The 25692-nt window shown below is 37.5% G+C and overlaps 1 protein-coding gene across 3 annotated transcripts in view; it reads left to right on the plus strand.

Moving 5' to 3' along the window:
* Positions 1–292: 292 nt before the first annotated feature.
* The window catches only part of Mvd (mevalonate diphosphate decarboxylase), a 137938-nt gene continuing 112538 nt past the window's right edge, over positions 293–25692 (plus strand). The window contains exons 1-2 of one of the 3 annotated variants that reach the window (XM_090408722.1): positions 293–403; positions 747–834. In XM_090408722.1, the coding sequence (XP_090264848.1) occupies positions 777–834 (58 nt within the window). In that variant the 5' untranslated portion in view covers positions 293–403; positions 747–776. Of the gene's footprint in view, positions 404–429; positions 835–25692 lie in introns of those variants that run through there. The other 2 variants (XM_090408723.1, XM_090408721.1) reach the window with 2 other exon arrangements.

Genomic DNA, 25692 nt, shown 5'->3' on the forward strand with positions numbered 1-25692 from the left:
TTCTTGGCTACCTGCCGCCGGATCTTTTCGATTGTCTTTTTATTCTTCCTTAATCCACATGAAGATGTCTGAGCACAAATATCTTAAACCATTGCCAATCAACTCTGCAGACCTTACGAAAAATAAACAAAAGAGAGAATCTAAATTATTTAATGCTTTTTGACATTGAAATTGGCACTGACATTTTAATCTGCAAGAACTAAAATTTCTAGACATATCTCGTACACCTGCTAAAAAAAGAATTTCGGATGTGGCAGTTTCATATTCGTTTTTTTTTTAAACCGATGACGTCCTTATGCCATGTAAATACATGATGCGTATCTCGGTTTTAAGATCGAAAATTTAACACCCTGAATGTTACTGGAAATATTTTCTGCTGTAAAAAAGTAAACAGATCAGATTGGTAATGTAGACTTTCCTGTTTAGTAATAATGCCCACTAATGTTTCCTCCTTGATATGCAATAAAGTGCTAATCATCACCAAACTGAAAACTCACTTTAGCATTTTTGTAAAAGTACTTTTGAGCAGAAGTTTTTTTTTATTTTATTTAAAAAGGTTAAACAAACGTCATTAATAAATGTTGCAGAATAAACTTATTACAAGGAAGTAGGAAATGTATATCGCTAGTGGACCAGGAAAACTGTTGATAAAATAAGTTTCAAAACATGATCTCTGTTTGTGTATAGAATTACTTGTGATTTTTCCGTAATTTATTGTGTATTTTGACTATTTTCGTTTCATTTAGTGTTTGTACGATCAAAATACGAATTTAACCATGCCTGGACGAATGGTTACTGCAAGGGCTCCTGTTAATATTGCTGTTATTAAGTATTGTAAGTTGAAAGTTTATACACACCAGAAAGTAATTTAATACAAGTTAAATAATGCACTCTTGCAAAAGTATAAATTTATTATTCGTTTTCTTTTACTTTAATATTCTATTGATGTTACAACTGTGTGACAGATGGCACTAGTAAAAGTAACATGTGACTTTCGTTCTCGCTCACCGTTGTATTTAGTATGTTATGCGATTATGATTATTTAATCAGTGCTAATTGAACTAAGATGTGGATTATTAAACGAACCTCACTTTCTTATTTTCATTCCATTATATACAATCGTTTTTACATGGATTTTTGAAAATATTTCCTACATGTGCAAAATTTTCAGTTTTGGCGGTTGATTTTGATGTATTCTAAATAGGTTTTGTTCATTGGGGAAGTAGGAACACAATACAAAGGGTCGTAGGTTCTAGCTATTGCGTTCACGTTTATGGAGGGCGCTGCGTTGTAAAATTTTGCATAGATGTGCTGTTTTACATATTCCAGTTTGGAAGTAGCAAATGATTTGCAAGTTATGTTCTTCTCTTCCTATTCCATTTATCATTGTAGCACAGTAATAATGTACAAGAGTTTTGGAAGTTCTGATAAGTTCTATAGATAAATATTTATAGATTTGTTTTCAGCTGTATTCGAAATGTTAACCTGTCCCAAAAAAAAAAAAAAAAAAAAAAGAAGGGGTGGGGGATACGTAAATACATTAAGAGTTATATATATATATATATATCAATTACGTAACTTTACCTCCTTAAGTCTCTGACTCCCTAGCTTGCATAATCATTGCCTAGAAATAGAGAAATTAGACAAAGACAAGATACAGTTATATTAAAAATGTCAAGAAATTATATTCTTGTTGTCCTTTATCTAGGTATATGTAAAGAAAGTTTGCATGTGTGTGCTTTGCATTATAGGATGCTAAAGTAATTAATGTGAAGTCATTGGTCCCATACGTAAGCGGCCTAGTTGTGAAGAAATGTATAAACTTAGTTTGCTAACACTTGGATAAAGGATTGAACAAGAATATAGTTTCTTGGTGTTTTTAATTTCATTTATAACCAAGTGAAAAAGCTTTCTAATCAAGGTACAGTGATGGAAGTGGGAATATCTAACACACTCAATTTTTTTTTACATTAGAGGAACCTTGAAATGAGTCTGGTGGCTTGAGGGATCCTTAAAATTGTCTTTGTTTATTATATGTGTATATACAGGGTGTTCGGGATAAATTTGACATATTTATAATTAATTATATTTTTCCGTAAGTTACATGTATTAACACACACTTCTCTTCATTTAAAAGTTTGGACCCTTCTTCATTCATATACAAGATGTCAGAAAGGATGGATAGCTGGAACCCACCTGAATCATGGAAGAGAATAACTTGTATCATGATGATTCGTGCCCGCCATCAAAATAAGGATATTACGACTGCTGCCCAATGCTCCCTGAATACAGTAAAAACAATCAGGCATGAACTAGAGACTTGCAATGGTGACTACGAGGATGTAGCAAGAAGAAAGATCCCTAGCAGACGATCTGATTGCGTTCGTACAGCAGAATTCCTCGCAAATCTGCAGGAACAGGTGTTGAAGAACCCTGGCATTGGAATTCGGGCTTTGTTCGTGGAGTTGCTAACTGTAGTCAAGCCCTGGATAACAAGGGTAGCCAATGGTAGGCCGTATGTATGGCAGCAGGATTCGGCCCCTTGCCACACCTCTGGGAAAAGTCAAAAATGGTTGTCTGAAAATTTCTACGACTTCACCAGTCCAAATGTTTGGCCTCCAAACTCCCCAGACCTTAACCCCATGGATTATTTTGTATGGGGCGCAGTTGAAAAAGACACCAATCGCACTTCCAGTAATACAAAAGCCCAGTTAATGGATAAAATTAAAACAGTTTTTGCGGCCCTTCCCAGGGAGACTGTAGCATCAGCTTGTTCGAGGTTCCGAAGCAGAATTGAAGCTGTGATCGATGCTAATGGTGGTTATTTTGAGTAAATCTTGTTGATAGTATTGTAATTAACTCTGCCTGTAATGTTTTTTTGTCAATTCATTAAATTTAATAGATACAAAGAAGATTTTCTTTTTCCTTACGAAACTGTCAAATTTATCCCGAACACCCTGTATATATATATAAACACACAATGTTCATTCATTTATTTTTTTAATCATGATCTCCTGTAGAACACTAGGTTTCTGCAGAACCTCAGAAAACTATCAGAAAAAACAATAAACCTTATTGAAAAGAGAAAACATTTGATTGCAGAAGGGAAAAGAGGAACTATTGAAATAACGGTAAGAAATTAGGCTATAAGGATAAATATAAATGCTGTTGGCACACTCTCCTTCAATGAGTCTTTGGACTGCCTGGAGGTGTCAAATAATAATAATAATAAAAGAAGATATTAAGAAAATAGAGGATATGATGCAAAAAATCATAGATGAAAATGGAAACCTCAGAATTCTAAGAAATAACCTTTCATTTCGAAGAAAGAATATTATAGCTCTTGAAGACCAAAATGGAAGAAAATTATTTAGCAAATTAGAAATCACAGAAGAAGCAAAAAATTTCTTCATGAATAAAAGTGAAGAAAGAAAATTTCAGAATCAACAGAAAAAATAATTATGACAATATCTGATATACCTCCATTAGAAATCTTTGAAATTGGAAAAGCATTAAAACAAATGAAAAACAATAGAGCTGCTGAGGAGGATCATTTAATAATAGAGATGATTAAAGAAGGTGGGGATATTCTAAAATGTCTGTACACCCCTTGAGGGTACATGGCAGTAATTTGATGATGAGCATTGCTAAAGTTAACTAATTTCCAGTGAGATCTTATTATAGGCTGCTATGTCAGCTAGTTCAGTACAATTCATCTGAAATCAACTATATGTATTATAGCTATGTGCTGATATATACTGTCACTCAATAGTCTGTTTCCATGGGAGGCCTGCTATATGCATATCATCCCAGGCAGTGGGTTCATCTTGAACGGTGCAGAGTTTCTGATTGGACATTAGACCTTAGGTGAGCTGTAGTATGAGGTGACAACTCATAATACGCACACACACAGCATGGTGTGCTATCACTTTAATACTTAATTGGCACATATTACCAACTTGGTTGGCATATCTGTTCTTCATCCAGCAGGCAGTATGTTCAAGTCCCTCTGTGGACATGGATGTTTGTGGCAGTTGAAAGTTGTTTATTACCCACTGTGAGCTCACTGCCCTGCTTATTGGAGTTCGAGATTTGTTGGCTTGAAAAAGTTCCATGTAGAGGAAAAAGTCTGTAGAGGAAGATTATGTAAGAAAAAAAAACCTCTTCTAAATGCCCTTTCAAATTTCAATTTCAGAGGGAATCCTAAACCTTTTGGAAATTCATATGCAGCTGGTCTCTACCTCTCTTAAAAAAAAAAAAACTACCTGCTGAAGATTGACTAATTCTGGAATCATCTAAAAACTGATTGCCTCCATATCTGCTTCCCTTGACATACATACATACATACATGCCGAGGTTGCCATGGACAAGAATTAACCATTAAAATTGCAGTATCATTGTATTTCATTGAAATAACATGGATATGAAGTTTATGATGATTGATATATTTCATCCACATGGAAGTTTGGTGGTTAACATCTAAGATGCCAAAAAATTATATTCTTGTTTTCATCCTTTATCTGAGTTTAAGCAAACAAGTGTTTGCACATGAAGTCACTTCATAACCGGGGTTACTTGTATATAGAGGTTAATGACTTCACATCAGTTGCCTTAGTATCCCATAATGCAATGCATATATCCTTACAGACGTATAATGCTATGCATTATGAGAAGGGCCATTGCCCAGACCAGTTTTGATCTTTATTGAGGTCTCATCAGTGGGAGCCAGACCCAGGAGTGATACCAAGGTTGAAGTAATGCAGAAGTCATATTTCCATATACAAATAGTCCAAAGTTGTCACACCTTTTTACTAAAATACATTGCATTACATACAATGCACATGATTATAGGGATATGTGCATTGCATTGCAGGATACTAAGGCAATTGATGTGAAGTCATTAGCCTCTATATACAAGTACCCCAGTCATGAAGATACTTCACGCGCAAACTTTGTTTACTTACACTTGGATAAAGGATCAAACCAAGAATATAATTTCTTGGCATCTTTAATTTATATTATAACCAAGTGAAAAGACTTTCAACATTGTTTTTTATTATAGTCAAATTGATATTTATTTATTTATTTTTAATACTGAATAGAAGAAAACAATAAATTTTAGGAATAATCCTAGTTAGGGTATTCACGGTATTAACAACACCACACACACTTTTATCACAAAGATGATAAAAGTGTGTGTGGTGTTGTTAATACCGTGAAAAATAAGTCATGAATAACCATCAACACCTAAGCTTATCTGTTAAGGGTAGTCGCCAGATTTGATCGCACCCTGAGGCAAACAGTTAAATATTGCCCCTGATGGATTATAAGACAAAAATATAAGAAAATCTCCAATTGCTATTTTGTTTTTATTACAAGAGAAACATAATGCAAAACAATTGCATAATAGAGCCTGTGTAGCTCAGTAGAAGTGGCGTTTGCACTCTACAGCGCTTGACCGCACGAAGAAAGGATTTGGTGGTTCAAATCTAGTCGCCGACTAGAGGAAATTTTTCTAAGCCTTTTTTCGGCCGGTTCCTGAGTTAGTCGATTTCTGGCATGGGCTAGCGGGTTTTTACTCCCGGAAACTCTGGTTTTTCATCCCATAAACTCAAGAAAATCGACCGTAGAACCCACACTATTTTCAGACATTAAAAATATTGTGTTAGGGTTAGAGACCACAAGATTGCGGCACTAGCTTGCCGCCTTCTTCACTGCGTACTGATGAATCAGTGATAGCCTTGGGCCTGCTATCTCTCTGATTGGCTACCAGTGGAGATTGAACTGCCCACTCAGTCTCCAAGTTAGATATGGTAAACGGCCCCGCCTACTCCCTATACGGGAACAACATAGGCATTAGTTGATTTTTTTTTTTTATTAATTAAATGTGTGCTCTGGGATATTGCACAATAAAACTGTTTATAAGCTCTTCTAAATTTAAATTATAAGCCATGTCTGCCTCTATCGATATATATCTTTCTTGGGTCATTGCTGTTTGCAAATAATTTTTAATCAATTTAAGCTTGGAAAAACTACTATCCGCACTTGCTAACAGGAACTGTTAACAATATCCTTAGGGTGGTGGTTATGTTGGGATAAATTTCTACAAGATTTTGGTTATATATATATATATATATAATAAAATTTGGTGAGGACTACTTTTCTCTTGTATTGTTTTTGAGAGAATTTTTAATTCTTTAAATAAATCTATTGCATCTACATCAGATGTTTTGGCACTATACACCGTATATTTGTGAAATATCTTGTTGCCGTAATATGGTGCCTTCCGATATGGTTGAACAAGCGCCCTCATTAAGCATCCCTGTGAGGAAGGCTGCCTCTATGCTACATAGAAGCAGCCTATGATTTAGACGTTCAGTTGATTATCATGTAATACATATAAATTAATACTTTAGTGACTAGAGATTTACTCCTGGTGATCATTGGAGACATATAGCTATTTACAAATGATTCAGTGATAAATAGAGTAATCAGGAATGTGACTGTCATGCACCTTGCTCTAGAGACCAAGCATAGTAAATTTTCAAGTCACTTTATACTTCCAGTAAGCAGGCTGGTGGTCTCACACCGGATGATTAAAAAAAAAAAACTATCACATGCAAGTTCACAAACATCTGCCAGAGTGGTATTCAAACCCACAACTGTTGGGTTATGGTAAAGTAGTCCCTGATAGTAGGCAACAGTTCTAAAATTTTCTGGTGCACTTGTGCATTCACTGAACTTTTTGTCAAATGCAAGCAACCAACACCATGATATACGACATGCAGTTCCAGATCATCTGACTGGTTGAGAATTTGACTGTTGACATCTGACAGGGTTGAATTTTTTCTCTGATCATCTTATTCTGCAGGTTAAACTATTTCTCATCAAAAATTACTTAAAGGTCAGAAGCCAAATGGACCTCTGATCTTTTCCACTGATCAGAGGTCCATTTGGCATGCTCTTTGCACCAATTGAACCGAGCAAGTCTAATTTTTTTTGGTTAATAAAGGCTTTTTTTTAGAATGCCTGCTATTAGTCACTGCTAAATGAGTCTTCATGACAGTCACAGAGCTTGCCACAACTCCTGTTTTCTTCCCAATCCCATTTCAGTTCTCTGGATGATGCAGAGCAATTTTTGAGGCAGATCTGCTTTAGAATACAATCTTGGTATGGTATAGACAGTGTCTTCCTTTCAGCAGATCCGGTTTCCTTCACTTTCAACAGCAGACATACTACAGCCTTCTTCTCTATTCAAAGATTGAATCACACTTTGTCTGCAGTGTTGACTTCACATAATTAGTGATCTCAGCATGAAATTGCAAAAACTAGCTCTTATTAACATCCAGCCTTCATAGAGTCAGAGACTCATCATGTAATAAACGGTTCTTGCATAAAAAATTCTGACAATAGCACCAACTATTACATTATACAGAAACCTGTGGAAATACAATGAAATATCTAATGATAAACTAGTGAAAATGACCATTTAACTACTGAAAACTATATTTATGTAAGGTGATGCAGTTTCTATGAACATGAGTGTAGCCTAATTCCTAAAAGAATTGCATTAATTATTTCATGTTTGTATCCTCATAATGACTCTCAGGTTTGAAAGCGACAAAAGAAGAGAAACTGAAACTCATTTGTTGATTGGTTGATAGTAGTAGAATGATCAAGTGTGTGAAATTGTTAAAACTCTGATGAAGAAAAGAGAGAAGTGAGCACACGTGCACAGCTCATATACAAAAATTGTAGTGAAAACTGCAGTTTATTATGAAACACAAATTTATTTCCAATGAAGATGAATCAGTAGACAAAGACTATTTGCATACTAGGACACACTTCTGATGAATGATGATGATGGAGTCTCATTAATATTAAAATAAGCAGACCCAAGAAAAACTCCTGGTGAAATGTTTGGTTGGGATAACTAGCAACATACTTTTTTTGGAACATTTATTGTATTCTCTGAGTTGATAGCATGTACAATAAATGCCTCAAGAAAGGACATTTTTCCTTAACATTCAAAAATTATTCTGGTAACAGTCTAACCTGGAAAAGAAACATTTGATGAAATAGCAAATACAGGTCAATCTATCTTATAAATGTTGCTGTAAAGACTTCTGCTGTAAAGATCAAAGAATGCATTTTTATTAAGTTATAATCAGTTTACATTTAGATCCCCGGTCCACTACTATGGATGTTATTGTGGAAGTTAAAAAAAAATTACAAAAAACTGTCTTCAGCAGAAAAACATACTATCGATCTCTTTTGACATTCAAGTTGACCATCAATGCTGCATATTGGTCAGCCATAATTAGTCAATTAAGGGACTTTGAATGTCAAAGATAAAAAAAAACTTATTTAATCTTAAAAGAAACTATAGAGTGGCATCTGTGATAATGAAAACTTCATCTATAATGAAACAAGTTAAATGAGGGTGCCTGTAAGTTCATGATGGACCTGTACTTTGAACATCTAGTATAGTTCCTTATAGTAACTTTTCTATACCACAGAAACAAAAGCTGCATCTTTTTTGTTACTGATGTAATTATCATGAATGAAGGATGCAGTGCTAGTAGCATTTAATATTATTGAGTCCAAAGTTCTCCACATCTCATGATTCCAGACTTATGAATTGGCTCTTAGAAAATAACAAGATCAACTTCTACCAAACTGCATACAGGTCTCAACATAGTACAAAAGATCAATTATTTTATCTTTGCCAATCAGTCATAGATAGCTTTCAAGAAAAACCACCAAAAAAGACCAGCAATATTCTTGGATCTCACAGCTGCCTATCGTGTTTGGAGACAAAAATTAATAAAAATTGCATACAATACTGGAATAAGGGGGAATGCATTAATTTGGATTACTGATTTCACAAAAGGAAGAAAAATGAAAATAAAAGTTAATGGAATTTATTCCAACATGCATCGAACTTAGGCTGGAGTACCACAAGGTTCTCTCCTATTTCTCATCTATATGAACAATATCCATCTTCAAATAACAAATAACACCAAAATAGCATGCTATGCAGATGATATAGCAATCTGGCACACAAGCAGTAATTCTCAACAATCTGAAAAAGTCCTAAATAATTCATTAAAAGGCTTAGAAAGATGGGCAAAGGAACTTAAATTACAGATAAATCCAGAAAAAACAAAACAGCATCTTCTCCACTGATAGAAAAAATAGACACAATCTCAACCCACAATCTCAACCCACAAATCAAAATATATAATACCAAAATAGAAAAAACAGTCTCCAAAATACTTAGGCCTAACCCTAGATACTGATATTTACAACTCATATTACAAATACATCTAATAAAGCACTTAAAAAGCTTAATATCATCAAAAGGATTTGTGGAACAAAGTGGGGTGCAAAACCGAAGACACTTAAAACTACATATACCGCATTCGTACGACCCACTATGGAGTAAACGTCGTCAACCTGGGTTCCAGCTTCTACTAGTTCAAAAGTAAAACTTGACAGAGTACAATCAAGAGCAACAACAATTTTATCATAGGTGCGGTCTCATCCACAAATAATTTAAAAGCTCAACAAGAATGTGGACTTCACATATTAGAAGACAGAAGAAAATTCTCCATAGTTAAATTCACTAACAGAATCAGGAGCCAACAACAGGATCACATCTCACTCAGGACTTTCGATGCCTGGACAAGAAAATCTAGACTAAAGAGATCATCCACTTTACAATACGTTCATGAAATTAGAAAACAGATCGACTTAGAACACCTGTCCATTGAAATAAGCAAAGAGCCATTCCTTTCCACTTACCAAAAAACACAACGATAAACTTAAATCTCCTAGAACCTTGTTCAAAAAATGATTTACAGGAGGAAAATAAAAGAAAAGGACTTGACACTATACATCACTTAAATAATCTAAACCATGTCATTGCCTACATCTGATGAAGCACTCAACCAAGGAGGTTCAGGGGTTTTTCTAACTCTACCTGGAGGCAAGGAAATGCAAATCAAAACCTCAGCTGGCAAAATAGCTTCAAGCTTCACTTGTGAATTAACAGCCATACAAATAGGTTCTATCTCTCTAATCCAGTAATAAACATTACAGAAGGAATAACCATCTACAGTGACTCTAAGTCTGCACTTGAAGCATTAAAGACATTTATCTCAAAAATTACAGCCACTATCACTAACTGATGCTAACTCAGTCACCAAAATGAGATTGGTAAAACAAATACTCAAGAAGAAGAATGAAATCAGGGAAATTAATCAAATAGAGAAATAACTACAATCATCACCAGACTAAGGACGGAACATTTTAAAGGCATGAAAATTCAGCCAGACAGTAGTAGGAGCTATGAAGTATGCAAGAACTGTTTATGGACAGGTGTCCTGGTTCTTGTCTAGCAATTGCTGCTGCTCTTCAGAAAATTGACAATAACCCTAGAGAATAACCCTAGCTCTACTCCAAAGTTCAACAAAGCAGTTCTACAATTCCACGGTCATATCTAGAATCTCTTCAATGGACTCAACAACACAACAACAACTGATTTTTATTTTATTTTATTTTTTCCAAGTGGAGAAACTAGAAGTAGTCATTGAGCTTACTTGGGAGTAATTATAGATAAATTCATCTTTAGCAACTGGCAAAAAGCTGGCAAGTAGTAAATCTTATAGTGGAATCCTGCAGGATTTAATTTGGGATTAGGGCTAAGAGCACTAAACACAGAATAGACAAGCATTTTGCTGCTGATAGTGTATGCTGCATCCACTTGGAAAGATGTACATAACAGAGTCGTGTATGACTTGTTGTCGTACACATAATCAGAGGATATATATTACAGTATCTTTCAAGCTGGATGAGATGCTTATATATTGGCTTATGTGTTATGAGAATGTGCAAGAGAATTATCACCACCTCTGACCAAGCTTTAGTTTCAGTCTCAGTTCTAGTAAAATTCCAATAGAGTGAAAAGAGAGGAAAATAATTCCACTGCAGCTCTAAGACAGGAATAACAAATCATAGGCCAATCTATATCAGGAGTGGTGGCTAAGGTTTTGGGGAAATTGAAAAAAAAAGTAGAATTCAAGACTGGGTGGACAGAAATGTGATACTTTATAAGGGGCAACATAGTTTTGTGAAGGGTAAGTTTGGCCTTAGTAACTTACTTTCTATAATAAAGTAACAGTGGAGTTGGATAACCGAAATCCTGACTTGAAGATACTGCTGGATTTTTAAAGGTATTTGACAGGATTCTGCATGGAACTCTGTTGTATAAATTGGAGCAAATGGGAATGGATTCAAATCTGGTGACTTGGATTGGGGGGGGGGAACTGATGGACAGATATCAAAGAGTGGTTTAATGAGGAGCTGAGTTTAGGAGAAGACTGGTGACTAGTGGTGTAACTCAGGGTTCAGTGCTTGGTCCTCTTGTTTAATTTGTTGTACATTAATAATATTGAAAATAATTTGATGGCATATCCACTTGTTTGCTGATGATGCAAAATTGGGAAGAGCAGTAGTCAGTGAAGATGATGTAGATATCTTGTAGGATGACTTAAACATTCTGGTGGTTTGGGAATAGATAAATGGATGTCAGTTTAACCTGGCTAAGTGTAAGGTGATGCACTTTGGGAGTATGAGAACACATGCTGTGTGCGATATTAATGGAATTGAACTGCAAGAAGTTGGCGAGGCAAGGGTCTTGGGAATTATTCTGAACAGAGAACTTAAGTTTACAGGGCATATTGCAAAGCTAGCCTAAATAGCACATCAAATTACATGGTTGTTGAAGAACATACCGACAAGCAGGGGATAGGGAAGTTATTGTTCCACTTTATAAGGCATTAATAAGGCCACATCTGGACTATTGTGTACAGATCTGGTCACCTGTATTTCTTGGTGATGAAGAAGTGGTGGAGAGGATCCAGAGGCGAGTGACAAAGATTGTTGCAAATCTGTGGAATGTTTCTTATGAGGAAAGATGGACAGTCTGTGGGCTCCAAAAATTAGCTGATGGACATAAGAGAGGAGATATGATAGAAGCATATAAGTTATTAAATGGGTTTTATAGGACTAATACTGATGTTTTTTTCTGTACAGTGCAGGAAGGAAGAGAACAAGGGGGGAGGGTCATTCCTGGAACTTGTGTGAGAGTGTGGTTAATAGGATGCTAGGACCAGATTTTTTGCCTGGAGGTTGGTGAATGTGTGGAACATGTTTCCAGAGGTGGTTGTGAGTGCTTCATCTGTGAATGAGTTTAAGGAGAAATATGATAGGTATTGTGTGAATAATGGTCCATGCGATTAGCCTAGTGGCTATGTGCTTTGCAACCATATGCCTGGGGAGGAGTGTTTTAGGTTCGATTCCCATCGAAGATGTGAGGCGCTTAAGGACCTTCCTCAGCCATAGCCAAGTTGGTCGGTCTTGGGCATGGACAGTGGTTTTTTCCACTAGTTTATCTGGGGTTTTTCATCCTGCAAGCAGGCATACCAGCCCAGTAAACACACAAGCTATAGTCATAGGATATAGTACTGCAAGGAAGGCAACGGGAAACCACCTTCCTCATAATCATTTTTCTAGTATGGTAGCATATAGCTACCCCCACCAGCCGTATGGCTGAGGGAATAGAATAGAAGTGGACGTAGGATCTCCCATAACGAGTCTTCTGATTCCATGGAGACACCGTTATAATAATAATAATAATAATGTTGCACATCATCAATTACACCAGTGTGATATACACTCATGAATTGTTCATTAAAAATTTCTACTATACCATTTGCTATGGTTACTCTCTGCTACCAGGACTATCAGTGTCAACCACCTACCATAATCATTGTTCCTCTTGCTTGACATGTAGCAGAAAAATTCCGTTGGATTATTTTTGATTTGAATGGTCTGTCTCCTCTCATATTCTACTTTTTCTTTTTTAACCATTCTTGTTACCTTTAGGCTGCAGTTTATATTCTTCATGCATCTGTTCACTACAAACTCTCTTGTACCTCCTCCATAATTTCTTTTGTCACACTACTTGCTTGATTTCACTCTTCATCTATCTTACTTCTACTGTATTTATTCACTTAACTCTTAGTATGCAGTTATACATTGCTTGCATCAGGTACTGCCTTATAATTTCCCATGCATTGTCAATATCTTTTCTGCACAACTTATCAACCCAATAAGTAGATTTTATCCCTGTGGTTGTTTGGGTGCTTAAATTTATGTCTAACTCTTTCAGATCTAAGCCCAATTTTTTTTCTTACAATTATCCTCTCTCTCTCTCTCTCTCTCTCTCTCTCTTTCTGCGTGCGTGCATGTGTTTTTGTCCTCCCCCCAACTGTAGTAGTAGTAGCAGCAGCCTTATTATGTGATGACAATTTTCCTTCATGCTCCACTGCATTAATAATTTCTTATTGTTTCTATTTCACAATTATCCTCTCTCTCTCTCTCTCTCTTTCTGTGTGCATGCATGTGTGTTTTTGTCCCCCCCACCAACCGTAGTAGTAGCAGCAGCAGCCTTATTATGTGATGACAATTTTCCGTCATGCTCCACTGCATTAATAATTTCTTATTGTTTCTGTTTCACACATAACAGAATGAATTTATTAATCATGTTTCTCTACTAATAATGCACATATAATTTAGTATTTCATTTATTAAGTTTATTAATTAAAGATCAATTCTACTGGCAAAACAGATAATTATAAATAATAAATAGACATAAGTTTTTATTTTGAAATTGCACATCAGTCTCCTGAAGTGATGAAATGTTTTATAAGAGGAATCTGGGTAGGTTCCAATAACTCATTCAAAAATTAGATGATCATAGTCTGTTCAACACACGAACTACAAATGCAAGATGATGATACAAGCATATGAAATCTTGTGAAGATAATGTCATATTTTTCCACATCCTGATAACAGCAGTCAGTCCTGGAAAGACAAGTGTCTGCTCTCATCTAGAATATGCTTTTGACAATTGGCTAAAGTTATTTTGTTTGACTTTGCAAAGGTATTTGATGGATCACCATATGAGAGATTGGTGTATAAGTTGCAGAACATGGGATTGCATAACACATTAAAGTTTGGCTTTCTGAAAGATACTCGTAACTTGTGTATGATGGAGTAGTGTCTCAGAAAAGGAAGGTGACCAGAAGTATTATTATTGTGACTCCTCCAGGGAGTCCAAAGACTCATCGAGGGAGTCCAATTTGAACAATTTGACTCCCTTCCAACTACTAACCACGCTCAAACTTGCTTAACTTTTTGCGTGAGCCATTAGTAGCAGAGACTCTACCAGTATGCCTCAGGATTCTGTTCTTTGGCTCCTACTGTTTAACTTATTTGTTAATGATATTTCATGTGGATTGACTGGGGATTTTCAAATGTTTTGATGCTGCAAAGTTAGGTAGAATTCTCAGGAGTAATGGTGATATTAATTTTCTACAGGTAGATTTGAGTAGCGTTTTAGCTTGGACAAATGAGTGGGGTTGCAATTTTAATATTAATAAATTAGTTGCATTTAAATAGTTATACTTAAATTGGTTACACAAGGTGTTACACTTTGGGATACAGAGATATAAGGAGCTGTACTTCAGGAAGTGGATGAGATTTGGGATCTTGGAGTGATGATAGACAGTGGACTGAAGTTTCCAGGTCACACTGCAGGTGTTGTTATGATAAAAAGTACATCGAGATGTAGGGATAAGGAGGTAGTGCTGTCTCTATATAAGGCATATGTCAAACCACACATGGACTGTTGTGCTCAAATTTGGTCACCTAGTTTTCATTGTGATGTGGAAACACTAGAGAGGGTCCAAAGATGAATGGCCAAAGTGATGTTGAGATGCTGTTGGCTATGCAAAGCAGTTGAGGGTATGCGGATTACAGAGTTTGGTGGCTAGGAGGAAAAGAGGAGATACGATAGAGACCTTCAAGTTAGTTAAGGGATTCTATCAAATTAATACAGAAGGAGTTATAATATAAGTGGATGTTAAGATGGGAAGAACAAGAGGTCATCCCTGAAAGTTGTATAAGATGTGGTGAAGAAGGGTGTGAGGAGTACATTTTTTACATGGAGAGTTGTTGGTGAGTGGAATGCATTACTGAAGTGCATCGTGAATGCAGGGAGTGTAAGCAATTTCAACATTCGTTATGATAGACATATTGCTGGTTGAATGGACCTCTTGTGAAGAGTCTCTTGACTCCATGGAGATTTCTGTTATAATAATATCAAAAATATAAGCTTCATATCTAGGTTATTACAAGAGTATCCAAATCCATGGGATTAATACATGATATACATGTATGTGTGTGTATATAAAAAAAAAAAAATCAACTAACGCCTTTTATTCCCTAATAGGGAGTAGGCGAGGCCTTTATACCCTGTCTAGCCTTTGGAGACTGAATGGGCAGTTCAGTCTCCACCGGTAGCCAATCAGAGATAGCAGGCCCATGTCTATCACTTATTATAGCAGCCGCCGATGAAGAGGCTGGCAAACAAGTGCTGCCATCTCTTGGTACCTAACAAGATATGTCACTGTCTGAAATAATGTGGGTACTACAGTCGATTTTCTTGAGTTTACGGGATGAAAAACCCGAGTTTCCGGGAGAAAAAACCCGCTTGCCTGTGCCAGAGACCGACTAACTCGGGAACCGGTCGAAGATAGGCTTAGAAAAAGTTCTTCCAGTCAGCGACTAGACTAGAACCTAGGTCTAACTTCAAGCGGCCAAGTGCAGAGGACGCAAGCGCCACTTATATATATAAATGATTAGTTTAAGCAACAAACCGAACTTGATGTGTATACATTCAATTACATAAATGAGAAATGTCCAAAGGAATTAATAATGACATATATAGATATCAAGGCTGGTTTGTTGCTTAAACCAATCATATGCATTTTTTATTTATTTTTAATGTTTTATACACACATACACACACATGCACATATATCATATATACTAATTCCATACATGAGAGGTAGAAGATGTTTTAGGTGTCTTCCAAAGCATTAATAGTATTCTAAGAATAGACAGATATGGGAATATTCAGAGTTAGCAGATGGATTAGTGTAAAGTAGCAACTTAGTTTTTTAGATACTGAGGAAGCTATTGATGTGATGTGTTTATGCTAGGAGAGGTTAATGTCAGACCAAGAAGGAGATTTAATCTAGTCTGCCGATTTACATATTACTGAAGGTAAGGATATGTGGGGTGATATCCTGTTTCTAATTTAAAAAACAAAAAAAAAGGCTTGACTGCATTTGGTAGCACTAAACGCAACCAGGTTATCCTCACCCCATTGAAGGATGGTATGGAGATCAGTTTTAAGGTATTGGTTGCAGATGATCTTGAAGTTTGAGATGCCTGAGCACTGCATAGTTTGTAGAATGAGAAGGACAAATGTAATGTGTTATCATCAGCAAAGCTGAGGGTCAGATTAGTGATGATTGAGAGTAGGTTATGTATGTTGAGGAGAAAGAGGGTAGCTGATAGAACAGAGCATCAGGGCACTTTTGCATTGGTGGTGAATCTTGAAGAGAGGATCCATGTTGTGGTGAATGACCAGAGAAAAAGCTTGCTACTCAATTTCAGAGAATGGCAGGTACACCAAAGGATAGCAATTTGTACAATGTGCAGTGTTTTGCATGTTATAAGTTGGTAACGGATTATTAACCTAATAATATGCAAAACACTGCATATGCTATTCTCTGAAATTGAGTAGCAAGCTTGTTTTATCCCCACCTCTGCTTCCTATTTACAAGGTTCCACAAATGATTCTCTCTCTCTCTCTCTCTATCCTCACACCTCACATTTCACTGACCAGAAACCACCTTTGTCAATCTGTAGATTCCTACCAGTATATCATCATCCCATGAACACTAGGCAACCAAATCTGTGCACAGTAATTCATATCAGGTCAGATTAAGGCCTTATACAGTGGAATCATAACCTCTTTACTTCATGTCAAGATCTTCCTCATCATTGTCATAATTTGGTGTGATGATTCACAACTCAAGCAATGTGAACTATATATAAGCTTGAGGTCTCTTTCCGTTCCCACTCCTAGATCTCTCATCACCTCCCAAGAAATTTCATCCACCAGTTTTATACTTTGCATCCTGTCATCACCTACAAAATTTTAAGATCATATACAATTTGCCATATTAAACTGGTAGCTCCACTCATTGCACACTTATATAGTTCATTTTCTTTCTCCTTTAGGGCCACAGCATTTGCTTGACACTTGATTGTGCTCCCAACTTTGCATCATCTGCAAGCAGCTACATATCTTCAATTAAACCAATATCATTAATATAAAGTTAACCAGTAATGCATCCAAAACAGATCTCTGCCACATTATTACATCGCATACATAAGTTGCTGATGCCTGTCTGTTCCTCCTGAAAACTCAGGTTTTTTGTCCCACAAAACAGGCAAACTGGCCGTTAGCACATACACAATTATTATTATTATTATTATAATTATAATTATCCCAAGACCCCATTGAGTCAAAGACTCATCTAGGAGGTCCTTTTGCATTACATACATTCTGTGACTTAAATGCACTCAAATTCTCTGCAGACATCACACTCTCAAGAGTGTGGTGATATATTATCAGCAAGGCATTCCAATCATTCACAACTCTGCATGCAAAACACCTGCTTCTCACTCCCCAGCTCACACCTTTCTTATACAGCTTCTAGGGATGACCTCTGGTTCTCTCCTGATCTCCAACCATTTTCTGTAAAACCTCTTCAACATTAATTCTAAAACAACCCTTTACTGAGTTGTAGTTCTCTATCATATCACCCCGCTTCTTCCTGTCTACTACACTGTAAATTGCATCTTCTCAACCTTTCCTCATATTTGGCATTCCATAGATCAGAAACTACCTTAGTCGGTTGCCTCTGGACCTTTTCCAACATCTCTTTGTCCTTTTGAAAACCAAGTGATCAAATCTGTGCACAGTAGTCAATGTGTGGCCTAATCAGAGCTTTATACAATGGAACAAGAATCTCCTTACTTCTACAAGTCAGCGTCCTCTGCATCATTCCCAGAATTCATTGTGTTGTCCTCACAATTTTGGCAATGTGTCCCCTACATTACAGATCCTTGTCCACTATCACCCCAAGATCTCTTATTTTCTGCACCTCCAACAATATCAAAGGTTGGTCGATTGGTAGAGCCTCTGCTACTAATGGCTCATGCAAAAAGTTAAGCAAGTTTGAGCGTGGTTAGTAGTTGGAAGGGGTTCAATCGTTCGATGCTGTTCGCACGTTCTCTCTCGATGAGTCTTTGAACTCCCTGGATGTGTCACATAATAATAATAATATCATTCCCACCAAACATAAATTCTACATCCCATCTTTATTTCGCAAATTTTAAACCTTACATTTTGCAACATTGAACTGGCATCCCCCATTTCTGTGCTCAATCATTCAATCTATTCAAATCTTCTTGTAAGGCCACAACATCTGTTCTACTCCTCATAGTTCATCCCAACTTTGCATCATTTTGCAAACAACTGAATATCCCCATCCAAATCTTCCCAAATATCGTTAACATACAGGTTAAACAGCAGAGGCCCCAGAACAGATCTCTGAGGCACACCACTAGTGACTTTCCTCTTCTGGAATATTATTATTATTATTATTATTATTATTATTCAGGCCTCCAAGGAGTCAAAAGACTCTTCGAGGGAGGTCCTTCCTAAGACATAAAGTCTGTCAAGACTCATCGAGGGGAGGTCTCCCCCCCCCCCTGAGAAACACAAAGTCTATCATACCACTCTTTACACTCACTGACCGTTCTCGCTCCCACCACTCCATCAGGCAATGCATTCCACGGCTCAACCACCCTCCACACAAAGAAACCACTCCTTACCCTCTTGCTCACAGTTTCCTTTCGTAACTTCCAGGGATGGCCTCTTGTCATCACTCCTTCCCGCTGTTCAACCAAGCGAAAGAACTACCCAATGTCAACCCTGTAACCACCTCTCAACAGTTTAAAAGTCTCAATCATATCACCTCTCCTTCTTCTATCCACCAAACTCTTCAGTCCACATTCTCTCAGCCGATCCTCATAACTATCCTTGTACAGTCCTGAAACCATCTTTGTCATCCGTCTTTGTATCCTTTCCACAGTTAATTTATCCCCTTCAAATCCTGGGGACCAAATCTGAGAACAATAGTCCAAGTGTGGTCTGATCAGAGACTTATACAACGGAATGATAATCCTCTTATCTCTGCAGGTCAGTGTCCTTCTCATAATAGAAGCAATCCTCTGTGTTACCTTCATCACCTTTGCAATATGTCCCCTAAACTTCAGGTTTCTATCAATCATCAACCCCAGATCTCTTGTCTCCCCTACTTCCTCCAGTATAACTCCTCCCATAGAGTATGCAACATCCCATCGATGTTTTCCAAACCTCAAGACCTTACATTTTGCTGCATTAAACTGACATATCATTCATTTGCCCATCTATCTAGCTTATTTAAATCCTCTTGCAGGGCTACCACATCTGCACTATTACTAATAATCCTTCCCAGCTTTGCATCATCCGCAAACAACTGAATATCCCCCTGCAATCCACTGGCTATGTCATTGATATAAAAGTTAAACAATATATGTCCTAGTACTGAGCCCTGTGGGACCCCACTTGTAACCCTCTGCCTCCTGGAAACTGTTCCACCATACACAACTCTCTGATACCTATCAGACAGCCAATCCTGAATCCAGTTGACCAATCTGACATCCAGACCCATGTGCTGCAACTTAAATATCAGCTTATCATGTGGCACCCTGTCAAATGCCTTCGCCAAGTCTAAGAAAATTGCAGTGTATGCCTTTCCCTCATCTAATGTTCTTGTAACTTTATTATAAAAGGCTAGCATATTGCTAAAACAAGAGCGTCCTTTCACAAATCCATGTTGATTCTCACAGATAACATTACCCTCATCTGCCCAATGCTGTATACGGTCCCTCACTACTTTCTCCAAGATCTTAACTACTGATGACACACAGACTGGCCTATAATTAGACACTTCCAGTCTGTTACCACCCTTATGCAATGGCACTATCTTACCTTCCTTCCATTCCCTGGGCACCTTTGCCAAAGCCAGACTTTCATTGAAAAGCCATGTTAAAGGCACTGTCAATTCCCTAGCACATTCTCTCAAAACTCGTGGTGAAATACCATCCAGTTCCACAGCTTTACTGACATCCAGGGTACTCAGTATCTGAAACACACTCTCCTAGTGTACCTCCAGACCTCGAACCAGTCCTATCCCTCTAGCATTAAAACTGACTCCTCTAGGACGAAATACTCCAATAAAGTGTTCATTGAACAATTCCACTATGTCCTCTGCATCAGTGACTCTATTCCCATTTTTATCCCACAGTATCATTCTTCCGCAGTCATTTCTCCTCCTACTGGCCACATAGCTAAAAAATTCCCTAGGATTTTCTTTGGATCTTAGGGCCAATCTCCTCTCATATTCCAGTTTCGCTTTCTTTAACACACTAGTCACTCTTCTGGTCTGTGTCTTATATTCCTCATGCATCTCTTCACCTGTCTCCTTATATCTCTTCCATAGCCTCTTTTTCGCATGCAATTCCTGTTTAATATTGTTTGTCATCCACTTTACTCCAAATTGCGTCCTCTTCTTCACTCGTGGTGTACAACTTACCATTGCTGCTAACAAATATTCTTTCACAATTTCCCACGCACTAGTGATATCCCGGCCTTCCAATTCCTCCCTCCATGAAACTTCCCGAAGTTGACGTCTAAGACTATTATAATCACTTGCCTTATAATTCCACATAAGTTCCCGTCTCTTTGATACTCCTGCATGTCTATTCATTTTCCAAGTCAACACCATATGGTCACTCTCTCCAACTGGTGGGAGAGATGTCAACTCAGTTATTATCAACTCTTCTGATGCTATAACCAAATCCAAAACTCTTGAACCTCTTGTTCCCTCTGTTACATGTTGCCTAAGACATTTGTCCCTCAAGAATTCTAGAAATTCCATTCCCCTATTGCTACATGCATCTTCCTCTTTCCAATTTATACTACTGAAGTTAAAATCTCCCATAACAATCATTCTTCTTGCACTTGCCAAACTTGGCTGTCTAAACATCTCCTGGTCCCCATCCTCTGTGCTCCTGGGTCTGTAGCAACACCCCACTAAATATCCTGTCTTGCCTACCTCTAACTCACACCATACGCTCTCAAAATCATTTGTCTCACTTCCTTCCAAATTCTCCACTCTTAGAGGACATAGGTCATCACTTATCATAAGCAGTACCCCACCACCACGCTTTCCCCTCCTATCCTGACAAAAAATGCTATACCCAGCGACTTCTATTCCTGTTGTTATATCCCCTTCTGTCAACGACGTCTCAGTGATCGCAATAATTTTTGGCCAGGCTGATGCTATCTGCGCCACCAATTACTCTCCCTTATTCCGGATACTCCTGGCTTAGTATAAAGCATATAAATGCCATTGTTTCTATACCCAGCATTATCCCTTCTAGACTCCACTGGGCTCAGTGTTACCTGACATTGTCTCCCTTCTCCCAAGTATCCATTCCCACAAGAGGCCACCCCTGCTGTCATCCTCCCTGGGACACACTGACTCGTTCAGAACAGCAATCTCTCCAGATGCCTACGTCCTTCCTCGTTCAAATGTAAATGGTCTCTCGCATACAATTCCTCTCTTTCCTCAAACGCACTCCAAGCATCCACATATACCAGTCCTCTCTTGTCACACATTCTCGCTATTATGCCATTCAATATCACCGCTCTTCTGCTCAGCTCATCATTATCATACCTAGGCAACACGCACACTATTTTTCCTCTCTCTGTCTTCTTCCATACAGTCTCAAGCAAAAATCTCGTATCTCTCGCTGCCTGACTTACATTACCACTCAAGTCATTCGTTCCTACCATCACAATCATCTCATCCACCCTTTCACCTCTCGTTAATTGCCATAGCCACCCTTTCTATTGTTCCTCCTGGCAAATACTCCTCACTCATCCTATCTTGAACACCACGGATCATTGAGTCGCCATACATTATACCTCTTACCATTCCCTCACTCCTATTGTTTCCATTCTCTCCTCTTCTTTCATACCCATACCTCTCTCTTCTACTGTTTCCATTCTCTCCTCTTCTAGCACTCCCTTACATCTCTCTCATTCCCTCTCTCCTACTGTTTCCATTTTCTCAACTTCTAGCACTTCCATATCCCTCTCTCATTCTGTCTCTCCTACTACTGTTTCCATCCTCTCGTTTTCTAGCATTCCCATACCTCTCTCTCATTCCATCTCTCCTACCGTTTCCATTCTCTCCTCTTCTAGCACTTCCATATCTCTGTCTCATTCCGTCTCTTCTACTGTTTCCATTCTCTCCTCTTCTAGCACCCCCATACCTCTCACTCATACTCCCTAAATTCTCTCTCTCTCCTACTCTGATTCGCCTTGCATTTATCTCTTCCATTCTCCTAATCTTATCTTTCATACTTCTGCTCTCATTCACAAGACATTCCACCTCCTCTTTCCACTCATCTATCTCCCTCTGCAGGTCAGTCACTCTTAATCTAAATTCACTCTCCCAAACAAAACCATCTCCTAAACTTTCACAGTCACTCACACCTTCCACACTATCAACTATTATTTTCTCATTCTCTCCTATCACACTACTTGTCTTCCTACATTCATTCCCCGTTCCTGGAGCAACAAAGTCAGATATCGATATATCTAATGTACTTATTTCCTCCAGCTGCCTGCATTTTGCACACATACGCTCTCCACTCTCTTTAACAAGCCACATATGTAATTCTCGAGACGCATACATGCCGCAAGTACTGCATGCCACAAAGGCCCTTATGATATTGTTAATAATTGAGTTCTTAAACGGCAGAGGACTTGGCGTTACGGCACTTGCGACTGCTGCTGAATCCACCATCATTCCTTATTGCCGAGTAGCGTAATCTTTAACAATTATTCAATTAATAAATAAGAGGAAAAAAAAGTACAAACATCAGAACATTTAAGTACTAAATATAATTAAATAAAATGAAATATAACTAAATACAGTAACTTAGCTTCGTTTTGTCTTCCACCGATATTGCTCCCCAATACGCAACTTGCTGAAACTTGTCAGATAGCCAGTTTCCAATCCAATGCACTAGTCTAATATCCAACCCCCATCTGCTCTAGTTTGATTATCAACTTATCATTGGTAATCTATCAAAAGCCTTTGCAAAATCTAAGTATATTACTGTATCCCTCCCCTCTGTCCAAGGAAGCTGTCACCTTATTGTAATAGGTGACAACTCTCAACTTCTCAAACAACTTAACCACAACACTTGACACACAGATAGGCCTATAATTTGATCCCTGTCACCTCTCTTATGAAGCAGTACAATCTTGCCCTCCTTACACTCTTTTGGAACTTGACCTAGTGCAAGACTCATATTATCATAACTTTTCCTCTATCATGGTGATATATTATCAAGTCCCATTCACCTCTATCTCACACCATACTGCCTCAAAACTACTGGCACTATTTTCCTCTTGCATCTCTACTTTGTATGGACATAACTTTTTCTCTATCATGGTGATATATCATCAAGTCCCACAGCCTTATTAACATGAAGTTTGCTCAATTCTCCTATATACTTCTTGCTCACTTACAGTCAGTCCCTCCTTCTCATCATGAACTGCTCTCAAACTCTCCATGATGTCACATTCACAAGAATGAAAGACCTTTATGAACTGCTCATTAAGTATCTCTACTATATCTTCCGCAGTAGTTGTCTTTATAGCATTTTTTCCAATCAGTGTAATTTTTCTATAATCATTCTTTTTTTTTTTTTTTTTTTTTTGCTGGCTACATATCGAAAGAACTCCCTAGGATTCTTTTTGGCTTCATTAGCTAACTGCTACTCGTACTTCACTTTTTGCTACCCTTATCAACCAAGTCATCCTCCTTGCCTGATCTTTGTAATTCTCATGGAATTGATTATTACCACTTCGCTTATGCTGCCTCCATAATGCCTTTTGTCTCTGTATCATATGCTTAATCTCTTCTTAGACATTGCTTCTACTAGATAGCTCTTGAATTCCCCCCAAGCTTCATTGATCTTTTTTTTTTTCCCCAGCTAACTCCTCATTCCATGCTACGCCTGCAAGCTGTGTCCTGAGCTTTTCATAATCACCAGCCTTGTAGTTCCACATATACCCTTTCCTCACCGAGGTCTTCACACTGCTGGCAACCACCCAGGTAATCACTTCATGGTCACTCTCATCAATTGGAGGGTGATTAGACATGTCATTTATAATTATATTCTCTAATGAGATGATCAAATCCAATACTCTCAATACTCGTGTGGCCTCTGTTACATACTGTCTAAGTTTTCCCTCAAAAACTCAAGAAACTCATTTTATTTACTTCGAGTTGCTATCTCATCATCCCAGTCTATATTGTCATTGTTAAAATCATAATAATATTATGATTTTAACAAAGGGTGACTATTATACCAATAATAGTCACCCTTTTCTTATTTGCTTGGCTAATTTGATTAAACATTTCATAGTCACCACCATCCACATTACCAGGTCTATGACAACATCCAACTAAGTATTTCATTCCATTCACCTCTGTCTCACACCATACTGCCTCAGAACCACTGGTACTATTTCTCTCTTGCAGCTCTACTTTTGTATGGGCATAACTTTTTCTCTATCATCAATAGTGCTCCCCCTCCCTTTTTACCCTTTCTATCCCCACGAAACACATCATACCCTTTCATCTCTATTCCTGTCAGGATGTCGTCCTCATCCAACTGCAATTAAGAGACTACGCTGGCCTCATTGCCTGAGTTGCATCACCCATAAATCCAAATCAACCAAAGCCTGTCTGGTAGACAGGTGCTTATCCAACTCACTGATCTGGTATCTATTTCCTTTCATTCTTCCAGAAGAATGGAAGGGAATTACTGCAGAAACATTCCAAAATCTAATGGAAAGCTTTTTTTTTTCAAATGATTGAAGGCCGTTATAGCAGCAAAGGGTGTACCATTTTCATATTAACACCATTCATATTAGCGTGAGAGTTGGGATGAGCAGTTGTTCAGCTATTTTTGATCAGAATAGTGCATTTTAGCATTTAAACTGGTTGATTGTAGTTATTATGGTGTATTAATGTGTTAAAACTATGGTTATGTCAGCTTCACTGGTTTCTCTTAAAAGTTGGTAACAATTTAGTTTGTAAACATGAAATTTAATTTGCAAATATGTATCCTTGAAATGAAAATAATGAAAAAAAACAAAAAAACTGGTTGTTACTAATGTTCTGCATACAGCATTTGACCAATGAATTAATCAACTTAAAAAAACTCTGCCAGGAGACCATAGTTCAACATCTTTAGTTATTAGCCTCTAAAATGAAAACGTTTCATATATCCTTCAGAAAGGGATGATATCTGCTATCATCCATGTCAAGATCAGTCATGCTATGTTATGCAGAACATAACATATATAGTATGCTATGTATGCAGAACATTGGATAAAAATATGGATGGAATGTGAAAAAAAACGAAGTAGAATAATTCCTATTTTTTAAATATGCACTTTAAATAAAGTGATAAATTAGAATTTGTAGACAATTACTTCAATACTCT

The sequence above is a fragment of the Typopeltis vanoorti genome, chromosome 18 (assembly GCF_054136105.1).
Source record: "Typopeltis vanoorti isolate ZY-2024b chromosome 18, IOZ_Tvanoo_1.0, whole genome shotgun sequence".
In the NCBI taxonomy this organism is placed as follows: Eukaryota; Metazoa; Arthropoda; class Arachnida; order Uropygi; family Thelyphonidae; genus Typopeltis; species Typopeltis vanoorti.